General features: G+C 46.5%; 1 protein-coding gene across 4 annotated transcripts in view; it reads right to left on the reverse strand.

Annotated features, from left to right (window-relative positions):
* The window catches only part of IRF2 (interferon regulatory factor 2), an 80,131-nt gene that overhangs the window by 37,077 nt on the left and 30,239 nt on the right, over positions 1 to 12,815 (reverse strand). For all 4 annotated transcript variants that reach the window (XM_008710493.2, XM_008710494.2, XM_040643378.1 and 1 more), the window contains one exon: positions 2,047 to 2,139. In XM_008710493.2, coding sequence (XP_008708715.1) covers positions 2,047 to 2,133 — 87 coding nt within the window. In that variant the 5' untranslated portion in view covers positions 2,134 to 2,139. Of the gene's footprint in view, positions 1 to 2,046; positions 2,140 to 12,815 lie in introns of those variants that run through there.

Here is a 12,815-nt window from a genome sequence, read left to right on the forward strand (position 1 = left end):
GTTCGCTTCCCAGGGCTGTCATGACAAACTGCCACCAAGTGGGCAGCTTACGACCCCAGAAATCTACGCTCCGCAGCTGTGGAGGCCGGAGATCTAGAACCAAGATGTCGGCAGGGCCGCATTCCCTTCCGAGGCTGTAAAGACAACCTCTCCCGACACTTCCGGCTTCTGGTGGCCCCGGGTGCTCCTCGGCTCATGGCAGCATCACTGGGATCTCTACGTCTGTCTTCACGTGGCCTCTGCTCTTCTGTCTCATACAGACGCTCGTCATCGGACCAGCCCAGCTGGATAATCCAGGATAATCCTGAGATCCTGCACTTTTTCCAAAGACCCTTTTCCCAAGTAAGGACACATCCACAGGTCCTGGGGGTTAGGCGTGGATATACTGTTTGTGAGGAGCGGGGTGGGTGCACAGCTCAACCTACTCGAAGGACAGTTGACCGCCCCATACCGAGTGCCTGCTCGTAGAGGGGACGCAGTAACATGTAAGTTTGCTCCTGCATCAAGCCAGCCGAAATTGGTGGGTATATTTTTTAAAAAGAAAAAAAAATTACTTCTCTTCAGAACTCAGAACTTTTGTTTTAATGAGACACTCTACGTCAATATAGACAATGTTATCTTGGTCTTTAAAATATAATCCTGCTTAATGTCCCGGCCTTGGCTTCCTTGCCTGTAAAGTGGAAAACATCATAGCAGACCCCCCATTGTGGGGCTTATGTGAGTTAATGCACGTGTCTTGCTTAGAGGAGCACCAGGCACTTCGTCGACGTTCGTTTTTATGATGACGATCACTATTGAGTACCCTGTGTTTCCTCCCTTCTGCTTGACGACAGTCACCCCTTCCTTATACCACCACCCGTGGCCCTGCTAGCCAAGACCCAACCTGACTTCTGGTCTGCATCTTTGGAGCAGACTAACTGCGAACCCCCTCCAGGATACAAATCTGAAACACTTTGGATATAGCAAGCCTAGGAAAAGAAATTATTTGCCGTAAGACCTGAAGATATAGACCAGTTCCCATGAAACAAGCATGTGGTTTAGTTATTTCTATTCATTTCTTACCCCACCTTGTTGCAGAAAAGGGCCCACTGAAACCGAGGCACTCCAATACAATACCATTACATTTAAAATAAGTGAAAAAAAATTAGTGGGTGAGGGAACAAGAAATGAGGCTTGAGAGATATCTGAAAAGATAAGATGAAGCCAGGAGTGGTATGAGTAGGCACGATGATGCCGCAGGACCCTCCACACTTGTGACAAGTGGGCCACGATCGGGCTCTAAGCTCTCAGGCACGCCATGTGAAGATAAAGCCTGACCAGCTGAATTATTCATGGGGTCCTTAAGATTAACAGGAGGGGGAGGCAGAAGAGGAAAAGGAAATTTACTCAGAAGAACTGTGATATTCCTGGTAGCGGGAGGGAAACCTCTCCCTTGGGCCCTCTTAAAGAAGGCACGATATATTAGTTGCTTTTCCAGGTGATAACTGTATATTTTCAGGTGTTCTTTGACGTCCACTCCCTTCCTGATTCACTCCTAACAAGTAGGATCAATTAGATTGAGAATTTGAGGTTGATCAAGTAAGAGAGGACCTGTGTGTGTGTGTGTGTGTGTGTGTGTGTGTGTGTGTGTGTGTGTGTACATATGTGGGGGTTGTAAATGACAGCCTGTTTTTTTAGGACCGGTAGGCACACGAACAGTGTTTCATGATATAAAGAGAAGACTTTCTTTAAGAGAAAAAACAAAAAGTTTTCTTTACACAGACAATCCTGAGAAGAAAGCCAATATGCTCCATTTGGGAATGGAGCAAGGGTTTCCACGCCCTCTAATCCTAGAAGAAAGGAGAAGCAAGAGAGGCATTTAGAGAAGGAAGGGGGTAAGAATCATTAAAGAAGAACACAGATCATTTTTGGTTGGTTGGTTTTGTAATTAATAAGCATAAGATTTCAAACACAAAGAACACAATTTTACTTTTTGGCCGTCCCCATGCACGTCTTTTAGTAAGGACCCCCCACCTCCACACACACACAGGCACCCAGCACGCTTACCTTGTTAAGCCACTTTAGCCCTGGTATCGTATTCGAGTTTATCTGTTCCTCCAGCCACGGGCGCATCCGCATCCTTTCCACCGGCATGGTACCCTTTGCAGAAGAGAAACAGCATCAGGTAATTCTACTAGTGACTGTCAGGTCTGAATCATAAAATTCTACAGCCCTGCCTGACCCTCTTCCATTGTCCCCTTCCCCAAAAACCACACAGCTGACGTGGACGGGCATCGAGGGCCAGGGCGGGCATGAGGGGCTCTGAACCCACCGGAGCACACTCAGTCCTGAGGAGCCATCTCAGTGAGGCAATGGTGCGGGCCAAGCCTGCTCTCAGCTGAGAAGGTCCCATGGGTGTAGGAAGCCTGGACTGGCAGAAACCCTGCTAGCTCGAGGGCCTGGACACCCAAGTGACCTGGCCTAAAGAGAGGTCTTAGCCCCAGCCCAACCCGGCTGTGTAGCAGACCCCTTCGGTGTATTAGGTGGGTAGTGGGAGGACCAGTAGTTTACAAAGACCTTTGGGTGTTACCCTTCCAAGAGCCCAGGGTGGTCAGAGAACAACAGTTTTGGGAAACAGTGCTTAGAACCAATTCGTGGCTTTGGGTATCAGGATGACAAATGTTTTGAACCACCAATTTCTGCACCTGAAAGTCTAAATGCATCAATTCACTTGATATGCTATGTACTTTGGTTCCAAGGTCTTTGACCAACTAGCTATTCCCGTCAGACGCAGCCTATCTACTTTCAGAGCCCAGCAGCATCTTGCTCCGGCTTCAGCTCAGTGCTCACGTTCACGCACTCTCTTGCTCCCTCCCTGAAGGGTCTCCCATCAAGGCCACCTCCCTCTGACCTGAGATTGTCCTCCCTTTCCTTTAACCAACCTTCCCTCTGAAAATAGCTGCCTGGTCTAAACACAGTTCCTCCACCAGCCCACATACTGCCTCTCTTCCCTCCTTCCAGATACATTTCTTTCTTTTTTTTTTTTTAAGATTTTATTTATTTATTCGACAGAGATAGAGACAGCCAGCGAGAGAGAGAACACAAGCAGGGGGAGTGGGAGAGGAAGAAGCAGGCTCATAGCGGAGGAGTCTGATGTGGGGCTCGATCCCATAACGCCGGGATCACGCCCTGAGCCGAAGGCAGACGCTTAACCGCTGTGCCACCCAGGCGCCCCTCCAGATACATTTCTAGATAGTCTTTCCCTTGTCCGCTGAAATACATCCAGAGCGCAAGCACGAACAAAGAACTGTCTAGCACTCATCTTCATCTTATTTGCATGTTAAGTTGAATGTGGGATTCAAAAGCAAAGATGAGATCCATTCAAGCCTCCACTCTATCAATAAACTTCATGGGCAGTGTGATATCATCCTCTTTTCAATCCTTAGCTGTATCTTCCTTCTTTTACTCATTTCCTCCTACAAAAATGAGCTCCGAAAATTCTAATGAGATGAATTTGGATTGTGGTGATCAAAGTCTCAGTCACTCTCTCTTCCAGCTTGCAAAGGACTTCTCTCTTCTCTGTGCCTCCCCCAGCTCATGCCAGTGTGCGAGCATCACTACGTGAACCACGTGGGACCACAGCCTTGGCCTTGAGAGCCTAATGACATTCTAGAACTCTATTCTAGAACCCGCACCTCTCACTCCGTTCAGATCCACTCTCTTGCAGATGCCTCCTCGGAATCCTTGCTCACACTACGCTCTCTGCTCCTCCTTCTCAGGACTTGCCCATCCTTCCCCACCCTCCGAGACCCAGTTTCTGCCCTCCTTCTCCACAGGCCTTCCCAGACCACTCCAGCCTGAAGAAATTCTCCTCCTGGACTTCCCCAATACTCACTGATCTTACATTGCTCGTTTGAGAATCAAAAATTGCTTGAGAGCAGCCATTCTATGCTGTTTTTATTCTTACCCAACTCTTGCCGTAACTATAAACTCTTCCACTGCGAATACTTCCCTTCCTAACCAAACCGTAAGTTCTTTGAGAGCAGGAACTCTACCCTTCATAGGTCTTTTTATATTCCCACAAAGCCCAAATGCTGCCTTCCACCCAGGAGATATTCAAACAAGATCCAGGCCAGCTCTGAAGGTCAGCCAAGCTGGGCTGCCATTGCTGGTTGGCCCTGTCCACTCTTGCAGAGGCTTCAGGCCACCATTCTTTGACATAAGTAACAGGAAGCTCAGGGACAGGCCCAAAGGGGCCCCCAACACCGCTGCTCTTAGTGGTTCACAAGTCATTCCAGTCCCTCATGCATTCACCCACCCTTTCAAGATCATTTATTGAGAATGATATTCCAGGAACAGGAAAAGGCAAGACATCCTCTAGCATCTAGAAACTCCTAGTTTAATAGGAGACGGGAAGGAAGAGATTACCAAACCACACGCAGAGTCCTGTGTATGGAATGATACTAGAAAGCAGCTGGCAACGGAGAGAGTGCCAGCGACACAGAGCCTGGAAAACCATGCCTAGGGATTGTGGTCTTCATCCCAAGACTGGAGGGGGAACTGGGGATTGATGCAGATGAATGACACCATTGATTCTGCTGACAGGAAAGGGAAGAGCTGATTATAAAATCCAGACCGGGACGTTACCAACTTTAATGGGCACACAAATCTTGATTTGGCAGGTCTAGGTGAACCCTGTGATTCTCTATTTCTAATAAGCTCCAAAGTCCTTGGACCAGACTCTGAACAGCAAGGCTCTAGATTGCCTTCTATTTTTAATTATGAGCCACCTGCTCTTCTGTGCTCTTCCTGCAGAGTCTGGTCATTCTGGCAGGCAGACGCTCCCCATTAGGCTCAGTGTATCATGTTCTGTATCACCTATCCATCGGTCCATCCCTCATTTCCATGCTGTGCCTTTCTAACAAGGACACAGCTTAGCCAAACCTCGGTCTATCACTCACCTAGCCAAAATACTGTGGAAATCACATATGTAAAAATGTTCTAAATCTTGAGTCATTAATCCTAAGCAGATTTTTAGGAAAAGCAAAGATAGCAAGTATCACCTTATCAGAGTAGGACAAACTCTGTTCCAAAGGGCTTCTCTTATTTCAGGTTCTACGTTTTGCTTTGTTTGAAACATCTAGGACTTCCCCGATATTACACACCGAAAAAAAACTAATCCTTTTACATGAAGATACTTCCTCTATGTATACTTGATCTTACAGCCCTGCCCCACGTCCCACACACTACACAGGTAATGAATGACCAGTGGTCTCGCCGCACGATGCAGAAGAAAACAGCTGCCATTTGACATAAGTTTCCCATGACTATCACAAGTTGACTGCACATCCTGACTTGTGCGGAAGAAAATGAAGGTGAAATTCTATATTGAGCCTAGCGCCAGAAACTCATCACTTAGTTTGATACAAAAAATAAATGAGATTTCCAGAGATTAAAAAGCTGAGAGGACAGTCACAGAGGGTCAGAGACTAGATACTGAGAAAAGAGGCTTCCTTGGCATACATTTTCTAGCTCTGTCAATGAAATTCACAGTGACAGATGGGTCTTCCTTCTGGAAGGCAAGTTTCCCATAGGCACCCAGTCCCATAGGCCACAGAAAACTCGAACAGAGTTGGGGAAGGCGTGGAACAGGTTAGAAAAGACAAAGAGGTGCTATTTTCGGCAAGAGAACCATAATCCGCCAGAAATCGAGACACTCGTGTTCCAGTCCTGACCTTGCCAGTACTAGCGTGTGTCCTTGGGCTAGTCACTCAAACCCTCCGGTCTGCACTTCGGTCATCTAGGAAAATGACAGGTTTCACAAAGATAATTTCTCAAGGGATCTATGACTCTAAGAATCCTTTTGTGACATGAAGGCTCATAATCTGATTTATCTTTTTTATAAGCTTCTATGCTTATGCAGTGGGTTGTTTTTAAGAGTGAAATGCTTGGGGCACCTGGGTGGCTCAGTCAGTTAAGGGTCCAACTCCTGATTTCGGTTCAGGTCATGATCTCAGGATCCTGCGATCGAGTCCCACGTCTGGCTCCTCACTCAGCAAGGAGTCTTCTCAAGGATTCTCTCTCCCTCTCCCTCCACCCCCCTCATGTGTGCTCTTTCTCTCTCTCAAATAAATAAATCTTTTATTTTTAAGTGAAATGCTAAAATTATGGCTCTTTAAGCCTAAAATATGAAGCATGTACCCTCAAGCCCGACAAAAGGCACTTTCTAAAACCACCTATCATTACACCTTTGAGATGTGGGCTTGGCATCATCTTGAAAACCCTGGCATCAGCCTTTAAATCAGTTCAGTACGTGGTGGGTATTTAGAATACTACTGGCACCAGTGACCTGCATAAACGCATGCAAGCTCTTCCCTGTGATACACAGGAAGTGAACAGTCCCCCATGACGTTGACAATAGTATGGTCATGCTCAGAGCCAGTAACAGTGATCTTGAATTTTAACCTAAATAACTGAATGTTGGATCTTGGAATAGTAACAGCAATGGCTACTATTTACTGAGCACATACTATATGCCAACCCATTAAAACCAGAGTTTTTCCGAGTTTCTCATGTAATTCTTATAATCCTAGAAGGTAGGGACTTTAGTATTCCGTACTACAGACGACGGGCTAGGTAAAGGAACTGCTTACAGGCAATCTGCTAGTAAGTAGGAGAGCCAAGACTCTCATTCGGATTTCTCGGAAATGCCCAGCTTCAGAAACCCTAACCCCTGGTTTTTTCTTACTCTAGAAAGCACTCGGTTATGATGGTTTTTTTAACTTTTCTTCTTACTGAGCCTTTCCCAACTCCTGTCTGTTTTGCATACCACTGACATATTAAATTTCCTAAAATACCCCTTAAATCATGTTAATGTTCTGTTCCAGAGACTTCTAAACATCCCTGCTGGATTTAAGATATTAAAATCCTTGGCTGAGAGGGGGGCGGTATGCTTCTGGTAATGACACAATAGGTAATTCAGACCCAACTCCCAAGGTGAATAACAAGAAAACCTACACAAAACATGTTTTTTAAAAATCTGTTTAGAAGAATCCGAGAGCTAACCAAGTAGTAAAGAATTAGGAGAGCAGGATCTGGGAGAAGAAAGAAACCCAAGCAGGTAAGCCTGACATTTGGGGCGTTCTTCTCCTAGCCTGGGGGCCTCTGCCGATTCCTGAATAGAAGGTTGCAGGGCACAGCAGCTGAGCAAAGCTTCTGAGACATTCGGGTGACTAGGGGGACAAGAGTTGAAGATCAGGACCTAACTGGGAAAAGGGAATCCTGGAAGCAACACACACACACACACACACACACACAAGCGTCGCTTGGGATAAAACTAAATGGAAATAGACTAACCCTCAAAGACTGAAGACTAGCTTTGAATCACCTCAATACCTGATCAAATTAAAATGATCTGGAACTCCCAGAAGTAAACGTAATCATATCTTGAGGAAGACAACATTATCCTAGGATTTATATTATCTCTGGAGGTTTTCATACACACAATCAATATAGCTGAGAATACAAGAATAAAAGACAACAACATAACAAATCAATGAAATATGGACAACAAAAACAGACCCACAGGGATTCAGACACGGGTCTTACACCGACGTAAGGGATACACAGATATCAGAAGTTTTCAGACACAGCCTTTAAGACAAGTATACCTAACTTGTTCAACAGCCTTTAAACATGTATGCCTACATAAAAGACAAAATGGACAATGCTGCCAGAGAACTAGAAACTGAAAGAGAAATTCTAAAACTAAAGGGCAAATAATTAAAATTAAGAACTCAACAGATGGGTTTACTAATCGATTAGACACCACGATAAAAAAAGAAGAAGGAGAAGACAGGTCAGAAGGAAATAAACAGAGTGAAGCACTTAAGAGACAAAAGGGTGGAAAATGTTAAAAAGAACATAAAATCCAAAGCAGATTTTATCTTAGAGGTAAAAAGATCTAAAATGGAGCGGTTTGTAGTTCCACGAAGGTAAGAGAAAGTATGAGGCAAAAGCGATATTGGAGACAATGACCAATTATCTTCCAACCACAGATTGAATAAAATTATTCAAACTCACTACAAACCCCAAACAGACAAATACAAACACCACCACACTACAGTCGCGTGCCAAAAACCAAAACCATAGCAAATAACCGAAAAAGCCAGAGGAAAAAAAAACTGGCGTCACCTTCAAGGAACAAATAACAAAATCCCCAAGACCCCGCAGACCTACGGTGGCTACCCAACAGAAACCAGGGAAGGCGGAAGACAATGGAAAGGTGCCTGTAAAGGACTGAAAGAAAAAGCTGCTATTTTTTAAAAGCGGAGCTACAGCAAAAATTTCCTTCGAGAATGAAGTGGAAATAAAAGCGTCTTCACCCAGAGAAGAAGAGAGAATTTCCACCAGCAGCCCCACAGCTCCTCCATCCCCAGTTGCAGGGGCACCGGAGGTGGGTCAAAATCGGGGAAGAGGGAAGGCGAAGAGTCCGGGCACTGGGGAGCTAAGAAGAGGGCTTCACTTTGAGTCCCTGTCGCAGGCGCTGACCACAGCAGCGCTCCATCCCCTTTCTCTGCCACCTGCCACACTGATTTGTTTTACAAGTACCCTGCGAGGGCTCTTGTTACCTAATAGCCCTCCCCGTGCAGCCACGTGCCCACCCCTCTTACCAACCCAAGGAAATGCAGCCCTCCTAACCAAAGCTAGCTCCAACCTCCTTTCATCCACAAAACCTCTCACAGCTCCGACCAGCGGACCCCTCTAACCCTACAGCAGGGACAGTCTGCAGTACCCAGTCGTCCATGTACGGACACTATTCTATTAAACACACGTCATTGCAAGAAACTCTGCTAAGTGCTAGGGAGGATTCGGAGATGGGTGAGCCACGATCACTACCCTCCAGGAATTAATAAGTTAACCGGGGGTATGAGACATAAATCCTATAAAGAGACCTCATAATACTGTAATTATGAGAATAAAAAACTGCGCTAGAGGTCAGAAGGCAGTATATGATTAATTGCTCACTACGCGAACCAGTTCATGCGGAATCCATAAATCGTGATTGGACGGGTTGGTAAGGGAAAGCTTTGCGGCCCGGGGAAGACCTTCTAGGATGGGGAAGAAGGGTCCAGGCACGAGAGGGTGGCACGCAAGCCAGGCAAAGATGAAGCCTGGTACAAAGGGCAGAGGCAGGACGGGGAAAGGTGGGTTCGCTGATGCGGGCGGAGCAACTGACTTAGGCACCAGCGTGGGTGGAGCTTCGTGAGAGTCCGCGAGCAGGTGAGCAGGTGAGCAGCGCGGGCTGGGTGGGTTACAGAAATCATGGTAACCCACACACCGGCCCTTATCAGTTAAATACTGTTGTCCCCATTTTAGGGAGGAGGAAAAGCATGGCTTGAAAAGGTAATTTAAAAAGAAAAAAAGAAAACCACGTCCCAGTCACCCAAGCCCCTGGAGAAGGGACCACGGCTTGTTCCGCCATCGCCCAGCTGGTGCAGAGAGGCTGCCAAAAGGCTGGGCGCGCGCCTGAGATTATCCTGTGCAGCAGTGACACAGGGGCAAACGGAGGCAAGGAGACGAGCCAGAGGCTACTGCTCTGATCCAGGGTGGGGGCTGCGGGAACGCCCAGGAAGTACCACAAGGGGCAAATCCCCTGTAAGAAAGTACTAGCAATATTTAGTAGTAACTCTTCCTGAACCCCCGGTAATCTTTGCATGATGTTCTATACTCCTCACACCGCCCTCTCTACCCTTTTGGCAAAAGTCAAAAATTCCAGTTCAAAATTATGTGAACTGAGGGGAAGCTGGAGTTGAAAACTGAAAATCCCGGCCATCATCATCACCATCCTTGTCCCCGTCTGATTTCCAGGAATCAGACCCTGGGCCAGGGGCTTTTCATGCGCTACTGCATTTAATCTTCAAACAAGCTATATGAGGTAGAGAATCTTATCTGCAATCTACAGATGAGGAAATGAAGCTGCTTACAGAGCTATTAAGTGGTGAAGCCAGGATTCAGATCTGGATCCACCTGATTCCAGAGAAGATGCCAAAAACCCCCAGGCCAGGGTTTTTCAAACACTGGGTCATGAAGTCAATTGATGGTACTTCAGTTTTAATGTGTGTGCACACAGAATACAAACTGTGAGGCCCCAGTAAGGGTACAGTTGTTTGATTAAGCTTTTTGTTTTCAATTTTATATCATATTATCCTAGTATTGTGGTCAAAAAGGGTACAGAAAGCATTTTACTCGGCCGAACCTCTCCCCAGGTGTGTGCCCAGATGTGTGCGCGCCTGTGGGTGGCAGGGGGAGGGCGAGGTCAGAGTAGAAAGAAGGAAGCGTAAGAGAAGGATACAGCGAATCTCAGAACCCTAAGGATTCCTGGAAGACAGAAGTGAAAAGCACGAGAGAAGTTTGACAGCAAGTGCCCAGCATGAAAATACCGTGTTCAGAGCTAAGACACTAGGACTCTGTCTGTATCTGAGGGTGGGGTTTGAGACCCGCCCAGCTACGGTATCCACATCACTCTGCACACTCTGGTGGGACCCTGGAGGATGAAGTCAACGATTACCAGTCTTGAAGTCAGGAAGACATTTTAACACTGAGATGAGGGCCAGACCCAGAAAAAGCATGCCTCTCGGTGTACATGTTACCTGCACCAATGCAAAACCAATTTCAAAAAGTGTGATTAAACCTCAGGAGCATTAATATGCAAGGGAAATCGATTGTGGGATATCCACTGTTATCAGTGATGTAATCCTCATTCCATGCACTTGCTGTTTTATTTTATTGAACTTAGGGAAGATGCGTGGTCACAGATTCATTTAATAATTTTAGTGTCTAGCCCAGTTCTTCTCAAGGTTTTAAACAATTCAACCATGAATTCTACTACTATGTGGGTTTTTCAAGAGCTCAACCTTGGGGCACCTGGGTGGATCAGTCAGTGAAGTGTCTGCCTTCGGCTCAGGTTATGATCACTGGATCCTGGGATCCAGCCCCGCATCAGGCTCCCTGCTCAGCTTCTCTCTCTCTCTCTCCCTCTGCCCCTCCTCCCTGCTCATTCTTTCTCTTTTTCTCTCAAATAAATAAATCTTTAAAAAAAAAAAAAGACCTCAACCTTGAATAATGGGGGCAGGGTTGCCAGAAATCGCTACCCTCAATGTATCATTACCCCTAGTAATACTTTTCTATACTTTTCCATTCACCTATACCAGCATCCCCAAACCGCCTAAGCTATATTATTACCTGGAAAATTAAAAAAAAAAAAAAGACTCCTTGGTCCCATCTTAGACTCACTGAATAAGAATTTTCAGGGATTAGGAACCAGGAATTTTTTTTTTATTATCCCAGGAAAATTCGGGTATATGGCTACGTGTGGATATCACTGCCATTCAGCACCACGAGCTCAACGGCCTTCCAGATCCCAAATGTATAATAAACATCTCCAAATGAGTCACAGGAAAACGGGGACGCCAATGGTGAATAGATTTCATCATGAATAGAATATAAATACATATGAAATTAGAATTCTAAAATGCCTTTAAATACCACGGAACAAGTTTGCCATACTGAGAATCATCCAAATTATAGTTTTGCATATTCGCCATTCTACCCACAATTTTCTTATTGGACGTGTTTTTTATATCCTTTCAAAAGATATTACCATAGCTGCTTCACAAAAATTTCCCTGTCTCTGACCACAAGCTACTCTGGTACCTGAAACAGCGTGATTGGGCCTCTGATAGTAACTTGCGCTGCATCATTGCCACCGAAACTCACTTCTGGCCTCCACATGTGTGCTCGAAAGACACCAAAATACATCACTGCTTTTCCGTATGTCGGCGAGCCAACGGTCATTCTAGGAAACAGTTCTCAATGCAGCCTAAAGACAGCAGGAGTTCTCTCCTTCCAGAGAGCAAGCCTGGAAAAAACACGGGCCACGCCCTGTCTATGCAGACATGCGCTTTTCAGAGAGGGGGCCCAGGGCCCTGCCGTCCATCCCCACCCAACGAGCCCCGCTCCCCTGTCCCCTGTCCCCAGCGCCCACTCTCTGCCCAACACAGCAGCTCTAGTCCTTCTCCATTACAAACGGGTCTCACTTCCTCCCTCCTGCTTGCTTGTGCGGCACAAACTCACGTTGGGGCCGAGGAACGCCCAGTCCCGACTCCACCACGACACGGGGATGGTTCATCACCTCACCCGAGCATTCAAATTTCTGCACATCTTTTTTGCTTCTCCCTCATCGGCCCCCGTGGCCATTCCCCACAGGAGCGGTCTCGGAACTTTCCAGCCTCACGCTGCCTAATTCACAGCCACACTCATCAATCCCAGCAAAGGCTCTTGCCTCGCACTTGAGAGAGAAAAACAGAAGCCACGGGGCTCTTCTTTCTGAATTTCTGACTCCTCTCCCTCTTCAAACGTGTCTGGACTTCCATGCCCTCCTTCGTTCCTTCTTCAGACCAGGCGGGTGGTGATGCGGCTCTCTGCGAGGGGAATGTGGAAGTCTCAAGAGGAGAAATACTGAGATTGGCTTTGGGTCTACTGGCTTTGAGAGATCTTTGAGATACCAAAAAAAAAAAAAAACAGGTGTTGGGTGGGCCATTAGATCCATCGAGGCTAGAGCTCAGGAGAAAGGCCTGGTCTGGAAATAGCCAGCCAAAACTTCCCTTGAATTCCTGAAACACTGCCTTCAGTATATATCCTATGCTCCTTTCGAGCCGGACACCTGCGTGAACACTGCTACGTAAGTTAGTATGGACACCTGTGTTGTCTTGTACTTTGCATCCAGCTGGCACCTGATAAATACAGACCTGCCCTAACCGGCAATTCTGCCCACG

Source organism: Ursus maritimus, unplaced genomic scaffold, assembly GCF_017311325.1.
Source record: "Ursus maritimus isolate PB19 unplaced genomic scaffold, ASM1731132v1 scaffold_28, whole genome shotgun sequence".
Lineage (NCBI taxonomy): Eukaryota > Metazoa > Chordata > Mammalia > Carnivora > Ursidae > Ursus > Ursus maritimus.